This window comes from Callithrix jacchus, chromosome 1 (assembly GCF_049354715.1).
Source record: "Callithrix jacchus isolate 240 chromosome 1, calJac240_pri, whole genome shotgun sequence".
NCBI lineage: Eukaryota > Metazoa > Chordata > Mammalia > Primates > Cebidae > Callithrix > Callithrix jacchus.
This window is the reverse complement of record NC_133502.1, coordinates 184,135,627-184,156,718: the sequence shown is the minus strand read 5'-3', so window position 1 is coordinate 184,156,718 and position 21,092 is coordinate 184,135,627. Positions and strand designations below refer to the sequence as shown.

General features: G+C 54.7%; 3 protein-coding genes across 3 annotated transcripts in view; 1 reads left to right on the top strand and 2 right to left on the bottom strand.

Annotated features, from left to right (window-relative positions):
• The window catches only part of GLT6D1 (glycosyltransferase 6 domain containing 1), a 34,130-nt gene extending 26,638 nt beyond the window's left edge, over nt 1–7,492 (top strand). The window contains 4 exon segments of the mRNA XM_078350827.1: nt 1,406–1,453; nt 2,805–2,942; nt 4,184–4,347; nt 4,350–7,492. Coding sequence (XP_078206953.1) covers nt 1,406–1,453; nt 2,805–2,942; nt 4,184–4,347; nt 4,350–4,789 — 790 coding nt within the window. The 3' untranslated portion in view covers nt 4,790–7,492.
• Nucleotides 1–21,092, bottom strand: part of OBP2A (odorant binding protein 2A) — a 194,255-nt gene that overhangs the window by 87,825 nt on the left and 85,338 nt on the right. The window lies entirely within an intron of this gene.
• On the bottom strand, nt 11,839–15,839 carry LOC118145493 (lipocalin 1-like). The gene is made up of 5 exons (XM_035262423.3): nt 15,709–15,839; nt 14,653–14,789; nt 13,529–13,602; nt 13,171–13,278; nt 11,839–12,196 (listed from the first exon to the last, which is right to left on the bottom strand). The coding sequence occupies exons 1-5, from the start codon at nt 15,817–15,819 to the stop codon at nt 11,964–11,966; spliced, it is 663 nt and encodes a 220-aa protein (XP_035118314.2). The 5' UTR covers nt 15,820–15,839; the 3' UTR covers nt 11,839–11,963.

Here is a 21,092-nt window from a genome sequence, read left to right as displayed (position 1 = left end):
ACCTCCGCTTCCCAGGTTCAAGCAATTCTCTTGCCTCAGCCTCCCAAGTAGCTAGGACTACAGGTGCATACCACCATGCCTGGCTAATTTTTGTGTTTTTAGTAGTGACAGGGGTTCACTATGCTGGCCAGGCTGGTCTCGAAATCCTGACCTTGTGATCCACCTGCCTTGGCCTCCCAAAGTGCTGGGATTACAAGCAAGAGCCACCGCATTTGGCCACAGTATTTTTCTTTAGGTTATGATAACCGTCTTCAGACAAGGATGTTCTCTGCTCTGGTCATTCTGCAGGGCCCCAGAAAGGGATCAGACCAGCTTGACCCGAGAATGAGGACTTTTTAGAAAGTTCCCCTTCGTTGCTTCATGTTTTGATGGTGTCTGGCATGGACAAATTGGATTTTGATGAGTGTAGCCCTGGGGAATCCAATCATGGAATATCCGTGGCTAAGGACGCTTCTGAGAAGACCAGGAAGGGAGGCAGTCTTCAAGTCATTGATTTATTGAAAGTCATGGGTTTTACTTAAAAATATCCCAGGGTTACTATCCTAGGCAACAGAGGGAGACTCTTTCTCTACAAATAATCTAAAAATTAGACAGGTGTGGTGGCACACCCCTGTGGTCCCAGCAACCCGGGAGGCTGAGGTGGGAGGATTGCCTGAGCCCAGGAGGTTGAGGCTGCAGTGAGCTGTGATGGCACCATCACACTACAGTCTGGGTGACAGAGTGAGAGCCTGTCTCAAAAAAAAAAAAAAAAAAATCCTCCCAGGGTTATGAGGCAGAGGTTGCCTAATAAGCTTGCTAATCGAATAATTAGCTTGAAAGCACAATTACAGTCTAGATGAATGCAGTGTTGAAATGCAAAGGGAGGCAGCCTGTGCCTGTAGTCCCAGCTACTTTGTAGGTTGAGGTGGGAGGGTGGCTTGAGCTCAGCGGTCTAAGGCTGCAGTGAGCTGTGATCATGTGAGTGAGAACGCAGCTCTTAAAATAAATAAATAACAAAACAAATGCAAAGAGAATCAAAGACGAACTCCTCCCCACCTCTTTACAACATGCAGCAAAGCCACTTACGTTTGGTAAATAACTTAATGAAATCTATGCTTTTGTCTGAATATACATTCTCTTAGTTTATCTGTTCATTGCCTTTTTTAAAAAAAAATCTTCCTCCCCACACCCATGTTCTTTCCTGACGTTCTGCCTTTGGCCATGACCTCCTTTACCTAGATCTCTTCCCTAGAGCGGCTCATAACCTTCCCCACCCAGCTGAGATCGCTCTTCTCCAAGGGGCTTCCCCTGACTCCGATTTGGGTTGACGCATGTTGACAAAAAGCCAAACAAGGCCTGCCCATCGCAGGCTCCATAAACATTGATCAGACTCCTTGTAATCATTCGATTTTCCCTCTGTACCCAGGGATTGCCAAGTAGAAGAGCTTCAGCTCTCAGACTGGTTTCAACCTAGGTAAGAACAAAAATGTCTTTTTACCTGCACACACCAACAGCATATCTCGGTTTGAAGAAACAGGTTTTTCTTCCCCAGTCATGAAATTCAGCTCTCCTGGGAGGTTTCCAGAATTGGGGTTTCATTCTGGAGGCTCTTATAAACAAACCAGGGTCTTCTGGGACCCAGGCAGCCATGGAGGTGATGAAGAAGGGGACGCACTCGACCTGCCTCAGCTGTCCTGGTTTAGGGAGTGAAAGAGTCTCTGGAAAAACAGCTTGAAAATGCCGCAGATGACGCTGCTCGACTTTGGTGTCGGTGCGCAGGGGCAGCCCCGACCTTTGTAAAGTGTGTAGTGTTCAGCTTTGTGTTTCCTTCCTCAGTTTACTGAATCAATTCCCTACGGGTTTGGGGTTACTTACCGTTTGGGGGCTTTGTAGGCAGAGTTCTGGTGACTAAATGTAACCTTTTTTGCCTTTTTCTTACACAGATGTGTGACTTCCTGTGTGAGATCAATTTCTCAAATGAAGTCATCAGGCCAGATAATGCAGACATTTCAAAATTTTTATGTAAATTTTAAATTGCTAAATTTCCTTTTAATCATGGCACGATTTTATCTTCTTGTCTATAGTACATAAAGTATTGCCAGCTTTTTTATGTTTGGCAAAGCTGCTAGTTAAAACATCTCAATTCAATTTGCATTTCTGTAATTGTATTGTTTGAGGTTTTTTTTTTTTTTAGAGACAGGAAAAGGGGAGAGAGAGAAAGAAAGCAGGGAAGGAGGGAGAGATAAAGGCATTGTGTAAGGGAGGCGGTCTCCTGCCTCCCTGGCTTCAGTAAATGACTGGAGAGTGTTCTGACTTCTGGCTGCCTAATTTTGAGCTGCAGTCAGAGCTCAGAAAAGGTAGTTTGTGGGCTCAGAGGCAGTCGACTGGGGGAGGAACACACAAACCCAGGAGCCAAGTTGGCTGGGTGTGGCACCCCAACCCCCACATGTTAACTGTGTGGTGTCAGGCAACTTACTCAACCATGTGTGCCTCTGGTTCCCCACATGGAGATTGGGGTGGTGGGGATCAGGGGTGGTGGGGACCGGGGGTGGTGGGGACCAGGGGTGGTGGGGACCAGGGGTGGTGGGAACCGGAGGTGCTGGAGACCGGGGTGCTGGGGATCGGGGGTGCTGGAGATCAGGGGTGGTGGGGATTGGGGTGGTGGGGATCACTGCATAGGGTGTTGCAAGGATAAATGGGATAACATCCTCAAACATGGCACCGGCTGCACAGTCCATGCTCTCTAAGCGTTAGCCATTACGCAGGCACCTGCTGCTGCCGCCTGAGTAAAGCAATCCCTGTTTAACCTGGTTCTTGTTCCACAGAAAACGCCCCGATGTCATAACGAAAAGGAACTGGCTCGCTCCCGTCCTATGGGAAGGGACTTTTGACAGGCGGGTTCTGGAAAAACATTACAGACGGCGGAATATCACCGTGGGCCTGGCCGTCTTTGCTACTGGCAGGTAGGTGCCACTCACCTGTGGCCTTTTTTATTTTGGGAAAATGTGGATCAGCATTCATGGACTTTTGACCTCCAAAGATAATTAAGCATAATTAACGATAACGATAGCCATGATTTTTGTGAGAAAGAAACTTACCTGTCCAAATCCAAAGAATGAACTCAGAAATCTGGAGAAGAGGGAAAGTGAGACTTTTAATGATGGTCTTGGAAGATCGGGTGTCTGACGGGCAGGCACACCCAGCACAGTTTGAAGAAGCAGTTTATCCCCTAGTGCGTGGGTCCCTCCCCGGTCCCTCACAGGCTGGCTACTGGGGGGTCCCAGTCTTCCCGGATGTTGCCTGTTGGTTGGGCGGGGCTTCAGGGCTGTTCTCTTTAGGGCGGTCCTGCTGCATTTTGTTGCAGCCCACAGTGCATTGCAATCCCAGTCAGCTCAGGGGCTCTCCAGGTGTTTGACTTATGACCTAAGTAGCTGGGCAGGCTGATAAGAACCGGCAAAGCCAGCTATTTTGCAGGGTAGTAAACTCATTTTAGACTAAACTTCTTCAGTTCACTTTGTCTTGGAAATGGACTACCATATACCTATTTTCCTTCCATTTCGGGCTGTCCTGTACAAAGGCGTGCTGGGTTTCTCTGTTGATGGCAGAGTCCTTAACACCAGTGGGAATCTTTTGATTCATACCCACTTAGCTCTTACCCTTTCTTCAAACACTAGTTCCAAAACGGTGGCTTTTCTCAGGCCCTTCAGGTCAGGGCATTCCTTCCCACTCACAGACTCAGCTGAAGCTGTGGGTGCAACTCCTCCAGGCTTACACATCCCAAGTTCCTTAGCATTAGAAACACCCATGTTAGACAGCCCATTCAGCCGTCTCTTCTGATCATGTTTAGAAAAGTGTTGGCCGTGCACAGCGGCTCACACCTGTAATCCCAGCACTCTGGGAGGCCGAGGTGGGTGGATCACCTGAGGTCAGGAGTTTGAGACCAGCCTGGCCAACATGGCAAAACCCTGTCTCTCCTAAAAATACAAAAATATTAGCTGGGCATGGAGGGGGTGGGTGCCTGTAATTCTAGCTGCTCAGGAGGCTGAGGCAGGAGAATCACTTGAGCCCAGGAGGTGGAGGTTACAGTGAACTGAGATAGTGCCACTGTACTCCAGCCAGGGCATCAGAGCAAGACTCCATCTCAAAAACAAAGAAAGAAGGAAAGAAAAGTAAGTGTCTTCCCCAGTGTGTGTGTTTTTCCTAGGTTTGCAGAGGAGAACCTGAGGCCATTCTTACACTTCGCAAATAAGCACTTCATGACGGGCTACCGAGTGATCTTCTAGGTCATGGTCGACGCCTTCTTCAAGCTGCCCCACATACAGCCCAATCCTCTTTGAACGTTCAAAGTGTTTAAAGTGGGCACCGGGAGGGGGCGCCCGTGCAGAGCCTGGGTGAACACATCATCAGTCACATCCAGGACGAGGTGGACTTTCTCTTCAGCATGGCTGCCAACCAGGTCTTCCAGAGCGAGTTCGGGGTGGAGACCCTGGGCCCGATGGTGGCCCAGCTCCATGCCTGGTGGTATTTCAGGAACACCAAGAACTTCCCTTATGAGAGAAGGCCGGCCTCAGCAGCTTGCATCCCGTTTGGACAGGGGGCTTTCTATTACGGCAGCTTGATGGTTGGTGGCACGCCCCATAATATTTTAGATCTCATCGAAAATTATCTGAATGGAGTTATCCATGACATCAAAAATGGACTCCATAGCACCTATGAAAAGCACCTCAACAAGTATTTTTACCTAAATAAACCCTCCAAGCTGTTATCACCAGAATACAGTTGGGATCTTGCATTTTCTCCTCCTCCATAGATACAGCATGTGAAGGTGGTGCATGATTCCCACAGGAAATCATGATTATGCCGTTAGGTTTATGATGAATAAATGAATCGCAGCAATTTCTTATAAATGTGGAACTTCTTAAAAACTTGCATTTTTTAGAGACGTAAACATTTACATCCTTCCAAAATAAATGTTTCCTCTTGCCATTTTGAGCTATCTTATTTGGCTAATATAGAATAAAGAATATAAGGCTCATTACTTAATGTTAACACACAGTGATATTATTAGCTACGTGTTGTAGATAATGCGGAAATACTTTTGACATAGAATGAATTGTTTTTAATGAAGAAAGACTCTAGTTCAGAAAAAATATTCACAAAATGGAAAAGTTGTACATGCAAAGGAGAAAAATAAGTTTCAGGCCACTCATTAAGTATTCATTGTGTTTTTCCACACTGGGATACACGTGGCTGTGGTCAACCCCTCTGTCTGTCCAGTGTGTGAGAGTCAACACAGGTGAGCTGGAGGAATCTGGTCAAAGCCACGTCTTACTTTTATGATTCCAAAGCAAGATATTCAATTTGTTCTGTTAAAAAGCTGTAGGTGGCCGGGCGCGGTGGCTCAAGCCTGTAATCCCAGCACTTGGGGAGGCCGAGGCGGGTGGATCAGGAGGTCAAGAGATTGAGACCATCCTGATCAACATGGTGAAACCCCGTCTCTACTAAAAATACAAAAAATTAGCTGGGCATGGTGGTGCGTGCCTGTAATCCCAGCTACTCAGGAGGCTGAGGCAGGAGAATTGCCTGAACCCAGGAGGCGGAGGTTGCGGTGAGCTGAGATCGCGCCATTGCACTCCAGCCTGGGTAACAAGAGCGAAACTCTGTCTCAAAAAAAAAAAAAAAAAAGGCTGTAGGTATTTTATTTTTTAAAGAAGATATTTGTTGAGCTCAGTGGTAAAGGTGCTCTGCCAGATGCAGACAGGGATAGAAAGGAGTTTGGAACACCTGTGCTGTGTCCCTGGCAGCCTGCAGTCTGGCAGGGGTTGAGGCCGTGTGCTAAGAGCACATATTCCAAGTGCTAAAAGTGACAAGGAAGATGCTCACCTGAGCTCTGTGGTGGGCAGGGAGCCAGCACCTCCACGAGATGCTTTGTGTGGCCACAGGGGGGAGTGCTCCTAACTCCATGAGCAGGTGCAGCTGGGAACAGCTTTGGCAAGTGTTATGGCAGGACTCACATCCCACCCCATGACTATGCTGAAGTGTTGGGGTTCACTCGGGGTGGCTGGCAACATATTAGGGAAATATTAGGGAAAGTTAGAAGATTATAGTCTCAAACCTTTTGGAAGGCTGAAAGGTTTTAATGGAATGGGCTGAAGGCACCCAGTTCATTACCTTAGAACTTTAAGTCATAGGGTAAAAGATTAGGGACAATGAAAGCTTCCCCAGTTAAGTTTGTTTACCCCACATTCCTTTGTCTCTGCTCTAATTTGTTTGCTCATGTAAACTTTGCGCTGGATGGTCCTCTCAGGGGGAGGTCAAAGGGGAATTACCCGTTAATGGTGTTTACTCTGAGTCCTGGTACCTAAAGCTTTTATCATTCGTAAAACCACTCTTTTAACCATGTTAATTATGCACAAGCGTGTTGACTTAGAATCTCTGTTATTAAATCTATCCTGAGTAAATGTGAGGAGGTACAGGGAGTTGTGGTTGGTTGGCTGCACTTGGCCTCTGAAAGCAGCTGACGACCATCCCTAGCCCACTCGGATTAGTGCGTGTGAGTCCACTCGTTCATCCGTCATCGAGTCAGGGTCTGCAGGACAGACCTCTGCAGGTGGAGACTGATGTCTCAGGTGGTGACCCCAACGTGATCGAGGTCTCACTGAAGTCCTAACTCCATACCTCAGAATGAGACTGTGTCTGGAGATAGGGCTGTTAAAGAAGTCATTAAGGTAAAATGAGGCATTAAGGTGGGCCCTAATCCCACAGGACCTGCTGGCGTCCTTATAAGAAGAAGTGAGGACACAGACACACAGAGGGGCCACCATGAGGACACAGGGAGAAGAGGCGTCTGCAAGCTGAGGGTGGAGGCCTCGGGAGGAGCCAGCCCTTCAACACCTCGATCTTGAACTTCCAGCCTCCAGGACTCTGAGGATGCACATTGTTGTTGCTGAGGCTGCCCAGCCCAGCCCATCATACTCTGTTAATGGTGGCCTGAGCAAACGGATCCAGCAGGTGTCCCAAAAATAATGGCAGCTCGGACACTCGATTGCAAGGCGCGCTGGCCACCACTTCCTGGGATGGAAGACTATGGGAAGTAGAAAAGTTCCTCTTCAAAGTGTCCTTTCTTGTTAGAGAATGAATCATAAGTGTGCTATTAACTCTTTGTGAAGCCCTATCCTATGTAGCTGTTAGACATGCCATGCTTACAGGCATGTAGTACATTGTATGTCCTTGTACTTTAACCAAGATATCTGTGCTGGACGTGCTCACAGGCATGTCCCAGCTCCCCACTGCTTTTTCCTGTTTAGAAAAGTTTTAAGTTGGTAGCCAATCGGGTTTTAGTTTAGATTGTGAGGTCCGGCTCCAGCCAATGGAGATCAGACACAGCAGTGAGGACGACCCCACATGCGTAAGGGATAAATTTGTGTGTTTTCCTTTGTTCACTATATACTCTCTGGCAAGATGGCTAGTGAGGGTGCCCTTCCTGCAGTCCAGGAAGTAAAAGTTGCACTGCTGAGAGATCCTTTGTCTCTGGGCTGACTTTTCTTTGCGGCACTGAGCATCTGTTTCCAACAAAGACTAAGGCTGAGAAAAGCCTCCCTGAGTTCAGAATTGGACCTGGCGCTACCACCCCAGGGTCCCTCCATTATGTCACCCAGCCTCCCCTCATGCCCAGTTCATGACAGGGACTGTCTTAAAGAACCTATCTGTCAGGATTAGCTCACCCTGCCTCTTTTTTTTTTTTTTGAGATGGAGTTTCGCTCTTGTTACCCAGGCTGGAGTGCAATGGTGCAATCTTGGCTCACTGCAACCTCCACCTCCTGGGTTCAGGCAATTCTCCTGCCTCAGCCTCCTGAGTAGCTGGGATTACAGGCATGCACCACCATGCCCAGCTAATTTTTTGTATTTTTAGTAGAGACGGGGTTTCACCATGTTGACCAGGATGGTCTTGATATCTTGACCTCATGATCCACCCGCGTCAGCCTCCCAAAGTGCTGGGATTACAGGCTTGAGCCACCGCGCCCGGCCTCACCCTGCCTTTTTTTTTGCTGTCGTCTCCTTTGACTAAAAGAAGGTGATCTTTTTGGTGACTCATTTATTCTTGCATCTCACAGAGTAGCTCTCAATTTTTTAAAAAAATTCTATGAAAGTTTCAAAAGAGTGAAAATAGATATTACATTAGCCACAAACCCAATATATAGAGTATTCATAATTACTTTGGCCAGATCTGGAAAGGGTGGGGTGTACTGAACCAAACAAAACTTCTTCTTTTCTTGCCAATTTTTAGGTAAGGCTAGAAGACTGACTGAGAAGGCTTCTGACATTTTATCTTTAAAAATTATGAACTCAACCGGCTGCAGTGGCTCATGCCTGTAATCCCAGCACTTTGGGAGGCCGAGGCAGGCAGATCACCTGAGGTCAGGAGTTCAAGACCAGCCTGCCCAACATGGTGAAACCCAGTCTCTACTAAAAATACAAAAAATTAGCTGGATGTGGTGGCTGAGGCAGGGGAATTGCTTGGACCTGGGAGGTAGAGGTTGTAGTGAGCTGAGATCATGCCACTGCACTCCAGCCTGGGCAACAAGAGCGAAACTCCTTCCCCCTGCAAAAAATTATGGAATCAATATTAAAGTGTTGTAAATTTCTTGATTTGCATGGTAGAACAACAGGTAAGCTTGTTAATGTTTAGAATTTCCAGGTCTGGGGCAAGCCTGCTTAGAAGACTTAAAAACTAGGTCACCCAGAAAAGCCAACGTCTGTCCCCACCAGCCAGTGTGTGCCTCCCTCACAGAGAAATCTAAATAGATTTCTAAAAGAAGTTTAATTTTGCCAATTTGATGAGCAAAACCAAATAGCCTGTCTCTTTTTTATTTGATTACTTATGAAGTCAAGGCTTCTTTTCATCAGCCTTTTGATCTGTGCAAATAGCCTTTTTCTATCTTCTGCTCAGTGGTTTTTTTTTTTAGAGACAGGATCTCACTCTGTTGCGCAAGCTGGAGTGCAGTGGTGTGATTGTGGCTCACTGTAGCCTCAAACTCCTGGGCTCAGGGGATCCACCAGCCTCAGCCTCCCAAGTAGCAGTGACTATAGGTGCATACCACAATATAAAGCTAACTTTTTTTTTCTTTTTTTTTTGTTTGGGGCTGCTTTTATTTTTTGGTAGAGACAGGGTCTTGCTATGTTGCACAGGCTGGTCTCAAACTCATGGGCTCAAGTCATAGTCTGTCCTTGGCCTCCCACAGTGATACAGTGATGGGATTGCAGGCATGAGCCTCCACGCCAGCCCTTCAAGGAGTTTTGATTGACATATGCATTTACATATGTTATATGAACCCTTCCTCACACTTGCTGCAGATGTTAATTTCACATTGTTGTTTCCATGTTAATTGTGTTGATGATGTCTTTCATGTACCCGAGTTTAAAGCTCTCATGGCTGCCATCCCTTCCCCTGGCGTTTACCCCATCCCTGAGTCATAGAGAGTACAGAAGTTTCCAGGCTTGGCTGGGCATGGCGGCTCAGGCTGGTAATCCAAGTACTTCAGAGGCCAAGGCGGGAGGATCACCTGAGTTTGGGAGTTCAAGAACAGCCTGACCAACATGGTGAAACCTCATCTTAAAAAAAATATAAATAAATAAAGACGTTTCCAGGCTTCCTTTTATTCAGAGTTGATCAGGGACTAATTTTAAGACAATGTGTAGGGGGAGAGATCTAATCTGATTTCCCCCCATCTGTCTTGCCCATTTCCCTCAACACTATTTATTGAATAAATAATGCTTTTCTGGACAGGCCATTTGTACCGTCTATGAAGCTGTTGTATGTAACCATGTTCGTTTCTTGACTTGACACCCAGTCTCGTTGCTGCTCTTCTGCCTTGAGCTAATATGCCACATGCTTCTCACCACTGTCATTTTACATTAGGGTGGGGAGGTACATCCATCTGCATGACTCTGCCTTTAAAATTGTTCCCAAACTTTTATTCCTTCATGTGAATTATAGATTCGGATCTGCAGTTTGGGGGACAATCCCACTGGAAGATTAACTGAATTGCTGTAGTGTACAGGTGAGCTTGAGGTTATTAACTCTATGATGTTGAGAGATACCCAGAGCTCTCACATTGATATTTATTCTGGTCACTTTAATGCCCCAGAAAAGGTGATTTTTTAAATGATCTTACAGACTCTGTAAGCCCCTTGTTAGACGTGCGCCGTGTGCTTTGCGATCGTCATTTTTCCTTCTGTTTTTCCAGCCGGGCTTGTGGGTGTGCAGGAGAACCTTGGGGCTTCACCATCAGCTCTGGCACCAGCTCTGGGTTTCATTTCATTGTGGGGAGAAGGGGGAGAAGGAGAAGGCCTCACTGGAGGTGTTTTCCGGGACGGCTTCTGGACATACCTGTCTTGGGAATTCCAGATGACAAGTATCATGTCCTTGACCTAATTTCCTCAGAGCGTGCCCTGCCCATGGGTGGCCCTGGCTCTCCGGGAGCAGAAGCAGGGGCCGCCCTTTGGAATCCTGGGCTCCGAGGAGTGGGCGTGGGCCAGTCTCACCTGCCGCACAGGTACAGCCATCTGTGTTTACCTGACAGCCCTGTTGGGCTCCTGTGGGGAGCAGGGTCTGGAGCTGGGCTCACTCAGGGCTCTCGGACCTCAGTGGGGACACAGGCATTTGCTCATGAAGCAGGGAGGCCGCCTTGCTAGAGAGCCCCCAGCAGACGCAGGTGGGGTGGGTCACAGTGGAGGGGAGCTAGAGTCTGAGAACAGCCTCCGTGGGGTCATGTTCCTGAAGGACACTTGAGGGTGACCACAGTAGCCCTCAGGGGCTGCACCGGAGGTGCCTGGGACCCCAGGGCTCCACTCATTGTGGATGTTTTGGAGGCATCTGGGCACTGTGGGCAGGAGCTCAGGAGCCATGCGCCCCCTCCTCGCCACCCTTGGTATGCTCCAAGCCCACAGGCCAGGCTGTGGCACACTGCTGGCCCTTGACTGTTGGTTGGCAGGTGGTTGGCAGGACCTGGAGACCCACAGAGGGAAGAGGACTTCCCAGCAGGGGAGAAGCAGGCTTGGGCTCCAGGCTGGGGAGCTTCCTTGGGTCCCTGAAGTGCAAAAGGGCTTCCCAGGGGCACCTGGGCAGTCCAGGCCACAAGCCAAAGTGAAGGAGGGGTGGAAGGCAGGCTGAGGGCAACAGAGGGATAAGGGGTCCAGGCAGAAAGACTCCGGAGCCACCTGACCTAGGCTCGGGGTGGGGCACAGGGGCCTGTGGAGCAGAAGAGGAAAAGGTGGTGATTCTGAGGACTTCACTCATTTTGAAATCAATCAATCACATAGCACACAACAGCCGTCCCTCACTGGCATCACCTGGCCTCCGTCTCCCCATGTTAACGGTCCTGCCAGGGCCCTGTGCTCTGTGGAAATCCAGTCCCCTTAGAGGACCACAAGGCCCCAGTCGCCTGGGAGCTCATCTCTGCCCTCCTCTGCTCGGCTCCTGTTCCAGCTGTATGACCCCTCTTCCAGGCAGCCTTCCTCCTCCATCTCATCTCAGGGACGCACATCCTGGCTGCCCATGCTCACACAGCCTGGCTGCCCATGCTCACACAGCCTGGCCACGCTCCCCAAACCCTGCTCCAGCCCACACTCCCATGCCAGTAGCCCTTGTCTCTAACAAATCAGGTAATTACAATGCTTGCTACAGTGTAACCTGCACTGGGCCGGATAATGTGTGTGTCTTGTTCTAAGTGAATCCCAGACTCCCAGAACAGGCCCGGGCCATATGTTTGTTGATTGACTGAATGGTGCACTGGGAGGCAGCAGAGGAGAGAGGCTGACTGGGTGCTTGGTTCAGGAGGCAGGAGATCTGGATGCCTTCCAGCTTCTCCTGGCTGTGCAACTTGGCCTTGCTACTGAACGTCTCTGAGCCACATCTGTAGAGTGGAGACAGCACTGGGCCCATGTCATTGTGTCACATAGGGCTGGTGAGCTCCAGTAGCTCCTCAGTAGCCGGCACAGGCCTGCATTAGGGGCGTGGGGATTGGCTTCACCCTCCGTGGTGCTGGCTGGGAAGACGAGGCCCCAGACCGTCGCGCCCTCCTCCCGTCCCGCTCCAGGACGTGGCTGGGGCAGTGCTCACCATCTATGTTGAAGATCGGGGCTCTGTGCAGGTGGAATTTCTCCACGTACTCCAGGTATCTTCCCAGCCATGTGGGGTCCTCCAGCATTCTTCTCGCTGGAATCAGAGGGGCTGACAATGAGCGGCTGAGGCCTGGAGCCTCTGTCTTTCCTGCCCTCCTCCTCTGCGGAGAACAACAGGGAGGCAGAGGCCCTGGGCATCGGACACCCCACCACTGAGTCACCACGACACAGGCAGGGGCTTGCTGGACACCTCCCCTTCGACCTCCCAGGCCCGGCCAGTTCTGATTGCAGCGGCCCCAACCTTGCCTCCTGTAAACACACTGTCTGTACTAAGCACAACAGGCAAAGTGCCCCTGGAAGGAGGGAGTCAGGCCTGGCCCGCCTTAGTGGAGACCCCCAGAGGGTCCTGAGTTCCAGCCTGGTGCCGCCCCTCCTGCCTCCCTAACCTTCTCAGCCCTGGGGCCTCTCAGCTGCTGCTGCCCGCTCCCCCACCCTATCCTGGGCTCGGGCTCCAGCTGATAGTCTGCCCCGAAATGCCCCCATCCTCTCTATCCCCACCCTCGTCCTCAGGGCACTACCGCCCCTTGATGTCCCCCACCTGTCCCCTGTGCCCTCCCAGCCCTTCTCCCACGGCGCTTGGACTTTCAGGAGCCGCACAGCACCCCGAGATGTTGCTCGATAAGGAGGAAGACAAGGAAGGTGAGTTCTCAGTTTCACCCACTGACAATTCAAGCTCCCAGTGCAGCGACCAGAGCAGTGTCTGGCTCGGAGCAGACCGGAAGTGCACGTCCCAGTGCAGCGGCCAGAGCAGTGTCTGGCTCGGAGCAGACCGGAAGTGCACGTCCCGCGTGGGGACGCCCTCCTCAAGGGAGGGGTGCATGTCAGAGGAAGCACTCAGCTCCAGGTCCGCCCGAGGCTGCCTGCGCCCTCGGAACACCCTGCATGGAAGACCCCTCCCGGACAGGACAGCAAGTCTCCACGCAGACCTGAGAGTGTCCGGCAGCCCCTCCTTCCTTTCAGGGGACTTAGCACTGCACTGGCCAGCGCCAGGGAGAGCCGGCCACCTACCCAGCAGCACCCACAGGCTGGTGACCTCGTCATCCTCAAAGCGCACGTAAAGGATGAGGTTGCTGTAGTCGGTGCTGACGAAGTGGACGTGCATGCTGCTCCCCTCAACTGCGGAGACCCCGGGCCGAGTGATGCGTGATGTCCCTCTCTTTTGTCCCCTGGGTCCCGGAACCCCCATGCCCCGTGGGCAGTGCAGTGCCACCAAGAGGATGCACAGGCTCCTTCCAACACCCAGCCGTCCCCCAAAGCCGACAGCCACTCCTGAGTATGGTGGCCAGGACCGGGCATTCCAGTGTCCCTTGCTCACCCCTCCCAACTCAGAGCCCGGCCTGGGTCCCGGACAGGGAGGGGCACTCACAGGAGCCTTGGTACTGGCCTTGCAGCTGCGTGGGATGGACGGTGATGCTTTCTTCTTGACACACCCCTTCTCCCCTGGGAGGAGAGAAGGGAACCGGGGCCTGGTCAGGCCCCAACTGTGTCCTGTTGACCTGTCCCAGCATGGGGTAACCTCTCAAGGCTCTCCACCAGGGGACACTGAGAGCCCTGCTGTCCTCCCCAGGGCATCAGCTCCCCGGGCTCAGGGGCAGCCTTGTACTGGCACAGGCACCAGGGTCGTGCGGCCAGGAGGAGGCGATGCCCATGGTGCCGGGGATGAGGCAGGAGAGAGGAAGTGGGAGCCTCCCCATTTCTGGGATGACACCAGACTTACCAGAATGGACTGGTCCCAGTCTGGCCTTTGCTCTGAGCTCCAGGCCTTGGGGGCTGGGACCCTGACTGTCCTGCCTGTCCCCACTTGCTCTGGCTCTGTGCATAGACAGAGTCCCCCTCACCCCTACGCCCCTGGCTCCAGGGGGTTCAGTTTCTCATTTGGGGTGGGTACCCAGCAACCCCTGGGACTCTGCAGGCCGCCACGAGGTGTGTCTGTGACTGAGCATGACAGACCCTGCCACGACCCTGAAGGTGGTTATGTTGTGGCTCTAACCGCCTTCAGGGCTGTGGGTGCAGGTGGAATCACACAAGCTTGTTGCGGGCGTCACTGGCTCAGCGTAGCTTGTCCCAGGGTGGGTTTTCTTTTGCTGACAGGGCAGCTGTCCTCAGGATTTCCTGGCTTACATGGGGTTGAAAGGGGCGTGGGCCGGGGTGGCTGTGGTCCTTGGGAGACAGTCGTTGGGAATTAGTAGGCAACTTTCAAACACTGGAGATCATACATTTAAAACACCAGCCTCGGGCTTTCTTCCTAGCGGGAACGTGGGCCGTGGCCCAGTGGGCACGTCTGCTGGGACTGGACATGGCCTTCGGGGCCGGGTTGTGCATTTCCTGCACCGGCCTCTGGCAGCTTCCAAGCTTTCCCCTCTCAGAGCAGGGTCTTGGGCCTCAGCTCAGTGTGATGTGTCCCTCTGTCTCTGAACACTGTCACTGTTCCTTGGGGGTCCCTGGGTCTGAGAATAAGTGCCTGAGAGGGATGGCAGGAGCCATGCTTACTTCCAGAACAGTATGAAGTCCACGTCCCCACTGTCACTGGTCTGGATGGAGTGCAGGGCAAGCCTCAGGGGGTCGGATGGGGAAACCAGTTCTGCACGGCTGGCTGCCAGTTGCAGGGTGAGCCAGCGCCCCTCCACCTGCAGGGGTTAGGGCCGGGGTGGGAGAGGCCGGCTAGTGCATGGCTGTGTGGCACCCCTTCCACCTGCAGGGTATGGGGTGGGGCAGGGGAGGTCAGCTAGTGCCTGGCTGTGTGGCACCGGCAGGCCCCCCTCTGGGCTCTCAGGCCCCAGCTTTGGCACTGAGCATTGGTCAGTGGATAGTCGTGCCCCTCCTGGGGGCTGCGCTGGCAAATGTTTCCCCTTCCCAGTCTATATTGGCAAATGCCCATCTGTGGGTCTAGGTGGAGGATGAGTTGTGCTTCCTTCCTGGGAAGAGTCACCTCCAATCCCCCTCTCTCTGGTCTCTGCCCAATCCCCTTCCCACTTCCCTCAGCCCCGCACCCCCACCCCTGCCTGGTCCAAGCTCTGTTCCCCTGGTCAGGGAGGGGGTGGGAGGGTCTGGTGTGGTGCCAGGTGTCCCTCTATCCCTGAACTCCCCCCAGCAGCACCAGGACCCCAAGGGCTGCATGGGGAGGAGGAACTGGGACCCTCCCTGTGCCTGGGGCTGGCTTCTTCGTGTCCCCCAGGGTGAGCCCCTCTCCTGCTCCCCAGGACCCTGCTCCCTGCCTGTGCCCAGCATCTGAGCACTCTGTTCCTCCAGCCTCCACCCTGCAGCCTTCTCCCGAAACTGCTGTTGAGCCCCGGCTTCCATAGCCCCGAGAGAGCAACCGGCCCGAGGTTCATCAGTGGCTGACAGCACCACCAGCTGTGCAGGACGACAGAGCCTTCTCCCGCCTGGTGTGGCCCAAGGCCCAGGTGCAGCTCACCCTCCAGAGTGCCTACAGGGTCAGGCAGGGCCTGAACCCCCCCACCCCCTGCACCTCCTCAACATGACACCCATGTCCACCCAAGCCCTTGTTCCAGGCCTAAGCCTGGGGGCTGGACCCATGACACTTACCTTGTGTGCATCAAAGCCCTGCTGTACAGGCACTTCTTCCAGAGCCTTCTGGGCACCTGCGAGGCCCAGGCCAAGGGCTAGCAGCAGGAGCAGCGCTATCTCCAGAGCCATGACTCGGGGAAAGCGAGAGTGCCCGAAGCCAGCTCCCTCCCCTGAGCTGCTGGGGCCCATCCCACCATCGCACCTGCCACCTAAAAGTTCCACAGTCCTACCCCTGGAATGATGCCTCCTCCCTGCTGCCTCCTCCCCGCCGCCTCCCTGCTGCCTGGTGTCTAAAGTGATGCAAAGATGTGGTTTGGGTCGGGCATGGGGTGGCTGTCAGGGCGGTTTAACCGGAATCTGGGATGAGGCCTGTGGCTGGAGGCTGAGGGGAGGGCAGAGGAGGACGTGGGCTCCCTTGGGCTGCATCCTCTCCTCCCCAGGCCCCCCAGCCCCAGCGTGTTTGCCCACCAGCTGCTGGAGCCACGAATACCAGGAGCCCTCACACCCTCTTCACTTTGCTCATGGTGGGCCCTGCCCGAGTGTGGGGATGGTGGAGGGGGTGACGCAGACCAGTCCTGGGAGGGCACTCGGCACACGCCCGGCACCGAGCCCTCTTGAGGCGTCTGCCCCTTGTTCCTGCTTTCTGCAAACATCTCCCTCCAGCCCCCTCTCTTCACCCTGGAGCTGCTCTGGGCCAGGCCATGAGCCTCTCTCCTGCCCTCACATGTCCAGAGGCCAATGTGGGCATGCTGTGGAGCCCCCACCCTGCTTGGCCATCCTGGGTCCTCCTTTGCCATCTGGAGTGAGTGCAGACCTCCAGGCCACAAAGCCCCTGTGTTCTGGTCCCTTCCGCTCTCTTTCCCCCACTGCTGCAGCCATTCAGATGCCAGCCCTCGAAACTGGCACCTGCCTCTGTAACCGCCCCACTCCACTCCTTCCTCCTGCTTGGGGCTGCCTGGGGCTAAGGAGTGGCTGCCTGACCCCTGTAGGTCCCGGCTTCCAGGGAGTCTGGGGTCTGGTGTGGGGACTACAGCTGGTCTCAGGGTGACCACTGGCTTGGCCTCCGGGTTCTTAGGTGGAGAGTGGGGGGCTACTCTGGGCTGGCGCTACTCTGGGCTGGGAGGCTCCAAAACCCTGGCTGGTGGGGCCTGGCCTGATATGCAGGGTCTTTCTGGAGGCTTCCATCAGCAAGCCAGGAGGAGACAGCTCTCCCAGTCAGCCTTGGTAATGGCCAGGCTAGAAGATGTCCCATTCCCTGCGCCTGGCCACAGGCACCGGGACTCGGGTGGGCCTGGGGGAACTTGGCCCAGGCCGAGTCTTGGAAGACAGAGCAGCTGCCGCCCGTGGCTGACTCAGTCTGGCTCCCACACACCCTCCAGTGCTGAGCTGGCCGTGCCTGAGTCAAGGGGTCAAGGGCCGATACAGCATCTGGCATCCTGCCCACGCCCCCTGTGCCCTGGGGAGGCCCACGCTGCCCACACCCCCTGTGCCCTGGGGAGGCCCATGCCGCACTGGCTTAGCTCCACATGCAGGTTCCAGAAGGGGCTAGGGCTGGGCAGGATCAGCACAGGGCGGAGGCTCCAGCTGCCACCCCTCTTCCTCCTTCTGGGTGCAGGATGCCAGTCCACAGCGGCCACACTCGACCTCAAGTCTGCCATTCAGTTGGGCCTCAGGGGGTCCTTGAGCTCCATCTGGACCTTCCAGGGCCCAGCTGCTGCCCTGGGTCTGTGATGTCTGCCTCTGGGCACCTTCCCCTACTTCCCAACCTCCCTGGCGGCCGGGTGCTAGCCTGAGATTCTGAGGATGGGGACAGGCTCTACTCTCACCAAGCTCTCTCCAAGGGAAGGCCCCTCCCCCAAGCCAAGGAGCCCTGCTGGCTGGCTGGGCACAGGCGAGAAGCCACTGAAGAGCAGGTGCAGAGCTGGCTCACCTTGTAGGAGGAGCAGGGGCAGGACGGGGCCTGCTGGCTCTGGGGTCGCACCTGATGGTGACCTGGGAACCCAGAAGCTCTGCTGCCGTCTCCCACCCAGCCCAGTAGGACCTCCCCTACCCCAATTGCCGGGGGGAGCATTCGGCCCCTGGGGCAGGTTCACAGGGGCATCTTCCCACGTCTGTCCCTTCCTCGGGGTCCTGCTCACCTCCCTCCGTTGCCTTGCTGCCTCCATCACCCAGAGCCTGTCCCACACCCTGTACACCTGATGGCCAAGGGGTGTCATCTCCTCATTCCTGCCCCACCCTGCCTCACTGCCCCTTCCAGAACCTTCTTGTCAAGTCACATTTACATCAACAACTAGCCCATGCCAAGCCCCCATCTGAGCCACCTGGCTCCCACCCGGGGCAATGGTCACTTCTCACGGTCAGTGTAGTCTCCAGGGTCTTCTCCCAGGTAGAATTCCTTTGCACACTTTCCGTGTTTTCTAAAACAAGAGCAGCCTTCCTTGTGAGGCGTGCCTGCTAGAGCTGGCACTGTTCTGAGGCGTGTGACTAGGTCTCCCACCTTGGGGTGGTCCAGGAGGAGCTGAGGGCTGCCATCCCACCTTCCAGGGGAGCAGCTCACACGGGCGGCCCTGAGCCCTGTTATCAAGGCCTTCCTAGGGGGCTCGGGGCTTGCGGGGAGCCATAGGCAGTGGGGAAGCCCAGGGGAAGTGGTTGGCTGTGGGATCCCGCCCTGGGGAATGGGCTGGGCTGCCAGCAGAGCCCGCTCCTGTGCAGGAGTCAGAGACCTTCAGCCTGCTGTTTTCCAGGGTGTTTAACATGAAACAGACATGGGGGCACCTCCGTCCTCAGTGACAGTCCTGGTGACACAGGGTTCATGGATTGTCACAGCCCCTCTACCTGGAGACAGCAGGGCCCACTGTCCAGCCTGTGGCAGCCTGCAGAGCCTCTCCTCCCTGGGTACCGGGCTGCAGCAGGGATGGGGGCTGGCCACGCACACGGAAAGGGTGTGTACTTTCTCTCATGCCAGGTTCTGGGCCCGGGGCCTTGGGGGCTGCTGACCCCCAACCCCCTCCCCAGCGGGGCTGGCCAGCTCAGTGTGGTCCCTTGGCCACGGGCGATGCTGAGCGGGTGGTGGGGCTCCCTGCATCTTCTCCCACCCTGAGGCCCTCGGGTCTGTGGCTTGGGGAACACGGGAGGCAGGCCTGGCTGACGGCCCCAGGTTCTGAACCCTGCTGGGACCCTCAGCTGGTGTGGAGGTCTCAGGTGGTAGACGCAGCTGGCCCCTGTGGGCGTGGTGAGGGGCTTCCTGCAGGCCTGGGTCCCAGTGAAGAAGGAGGAGACCTGACATGTCCTCCCGGCCCGTGCCTGCCTGTGGGGTGGGAGCGGAGCCAGTCCTGGAGCCCCACTGCTCTGCTGTGGGCTGTTCCTGCCCACCCCATCTGCCATCTTCCAGGCCAACTGGGAGCTGTTCTGCCAGGACCCTGTGAGGCTGCCACCCCAGCCGCAGAACAGCAGCTTCCTCTTGGCCCGAAGAGAATACATGTTCATTGAAAACAAACAGCAGCCAGGTGCCCAGCTGGGGCTGGGAGCCCCAGCACTTTGGGAGGCTGAGGTGGGCAGGTCACTTGAGGTCAGGAGTTCGAGACCAGTCTGGCCAACATGGTAAAACCCTGTCTCTACTAAAAATACAAAAATTAGCTGGGCATGGTGGTGTGCACCTGTACTCCCAGCTACTCAGGAGGCTGAGGCAGAATTGCTTGAATCTGGGAGCCAGAGGCTGCAGTGAGCCAAGATTGAGCCACTGCACTCCAGCCAGAGTGAGACACCATCCTCCCCCCTCCCTCTGCCAAATAAAAAACAGCCATGGCGTCAGATGCTAAACAATTTTACATAGAGATGGGGGTCTCCCTACTTTTCCTGGGCTGGTCTTGGACCCCTCGGCAAAAGCAGTCCTCCTGCCTCAGCTTCCCAAATCGCCAGGATGAGAGTTGAGCCCCTGGCCTGTGCCAGCAGATCCTGTGTCTTCCACCCCGGGAATCCCCGAGGACAGTGGGAAGGCAGAGGGGAAGCAGGCTCTGAGCAGAGGGAGCCAGGTCCAGTCCAGCAATCGAGGAGTGGCCGGCCCTACAGTCCCCAACCACCCTCCCCTGCCACATGGATGTCCCCAGCTGACATTGCCACTGGCGACCCTGCCTGAGACATGAGAGCTGATCAGGAGCTGTGGCTTGCCACTGGCCTGTGTCCCCAGTGTGAAGGGTAGGAGCCAGCATGGCCCAGGCAGTGTCAGGGACACCCATGGCCCCCTGGGGACTCCAATATGACTCATCAAGGCCAGGCTGGTGGGGCAGAGATGGAGGTCACCTGGGAGGCAGCCAGGGCCCAAGCCTGGCCACACAGGCGGAGGGTCCGAGAAGCACCGGGTGTCAGGTGCCCCAGATTCTGCAGGTTCTCCCCTCAGGAGTTTCCACCCAAACATGTCACGTGGAAGCTACCTCCATCCAGGCAGCGGGCCTTGGCGGGGCTCCAAGAACCGGCTCTTCCTTAGCAAACAGGCCTGAAAACCCAGGCCTGAACTCCTTTTTGGAAACAAGTGGGAACAAATAAACAAACTGAAAAGAATTCTGCTGAGACAGCAGGCACAGCACTGGGACGCGCCAGCTGCCCCCGAAAGGCACGGGAAGGGAGGCAGGACTCCAGCGTACAGGTCACCCCCAAAAGGCATGGGAAAGGAGGCAGGACCCCAGCATGCAGGCCACCCTGGGAAGGCACAGTAAGGGAGCAGGACTTGGGGTAGATGGGATTCTCCTTTAAGACCTACCACCTTGCAGGCCTGCTGGGGAGTTCTCTCCCTCCCTCCCTCCCTCCTCATCAAGTCAGCAACACTCTGGAGGCTAAGACCCCCCTGGCCCCTGTGTGCTCTGGGCCTGTCAGGCCGGAACCTGAGGTCCCTCCTATGTCCATGATCCCTCTTGTCCCCATCACCCCTTTGGCATGCTGGCTGTCACAGTCATGACACCCACCTGTGTTGAGGGTGAAGTTCTTCACTGCACCATCACGGACACAGGGAGGCCAGTGCTGTGGCGGTTTCCAAATGAGCCTGGTTCACAGGGTCCCCCAGGAGCCCCTACCCAATGCCCCCACCTCACGAGGAGAGCATCCCCTACGCATGACCAGGGGTGCGCTTTGGGATCTCAGAGGCAGCCCCACGGAGGCACCCCGGGCCCTTGCTGGGTCTGAGCGTTCTGCGGTGGTCTCTCCTCCAGGGACAGGTGCAGCGGGCAGGAGGCAGCCAGGTGGGTCTCAGCCTCCCGGCCTCTCTGAGCTGGGCTCCCTGTGCACAGCCCACACCGTGAGAGTCACTGTGCTTTGCCAAGCAGCCCACTGGACCCAGCGAATGTTCGGCTCACGGTGACAGCAAAGCCTGCCTCAGAAGAATCCGGTTTAGTTAACTGCAACCCTCAGGC

Coding starts and splice junctions, on each gene's coding strand:
- LOC118145493 (XM_035262423.3), bottom strand. CDS start 15,819: ATGGCTCTGGAGATAGCGCTGCTCCTGCTGCTAGCCCTTGGCCTGGGC. Junction 13,603..14,652: donor GACTTCATACTGTTCTGGAA/GTAAGCATGGCT, acceptor CTCTCCTCCCAG/GGGAGAAGGGGTGTGTCAAG. Junction 12,197..13,170: donor CAGCCTGTGGGTGCTGCTGG/GTAGGTGGCCGG, acceptor CTCTGATTCCAG/CGAGAAGAATGCTGGAGGAC.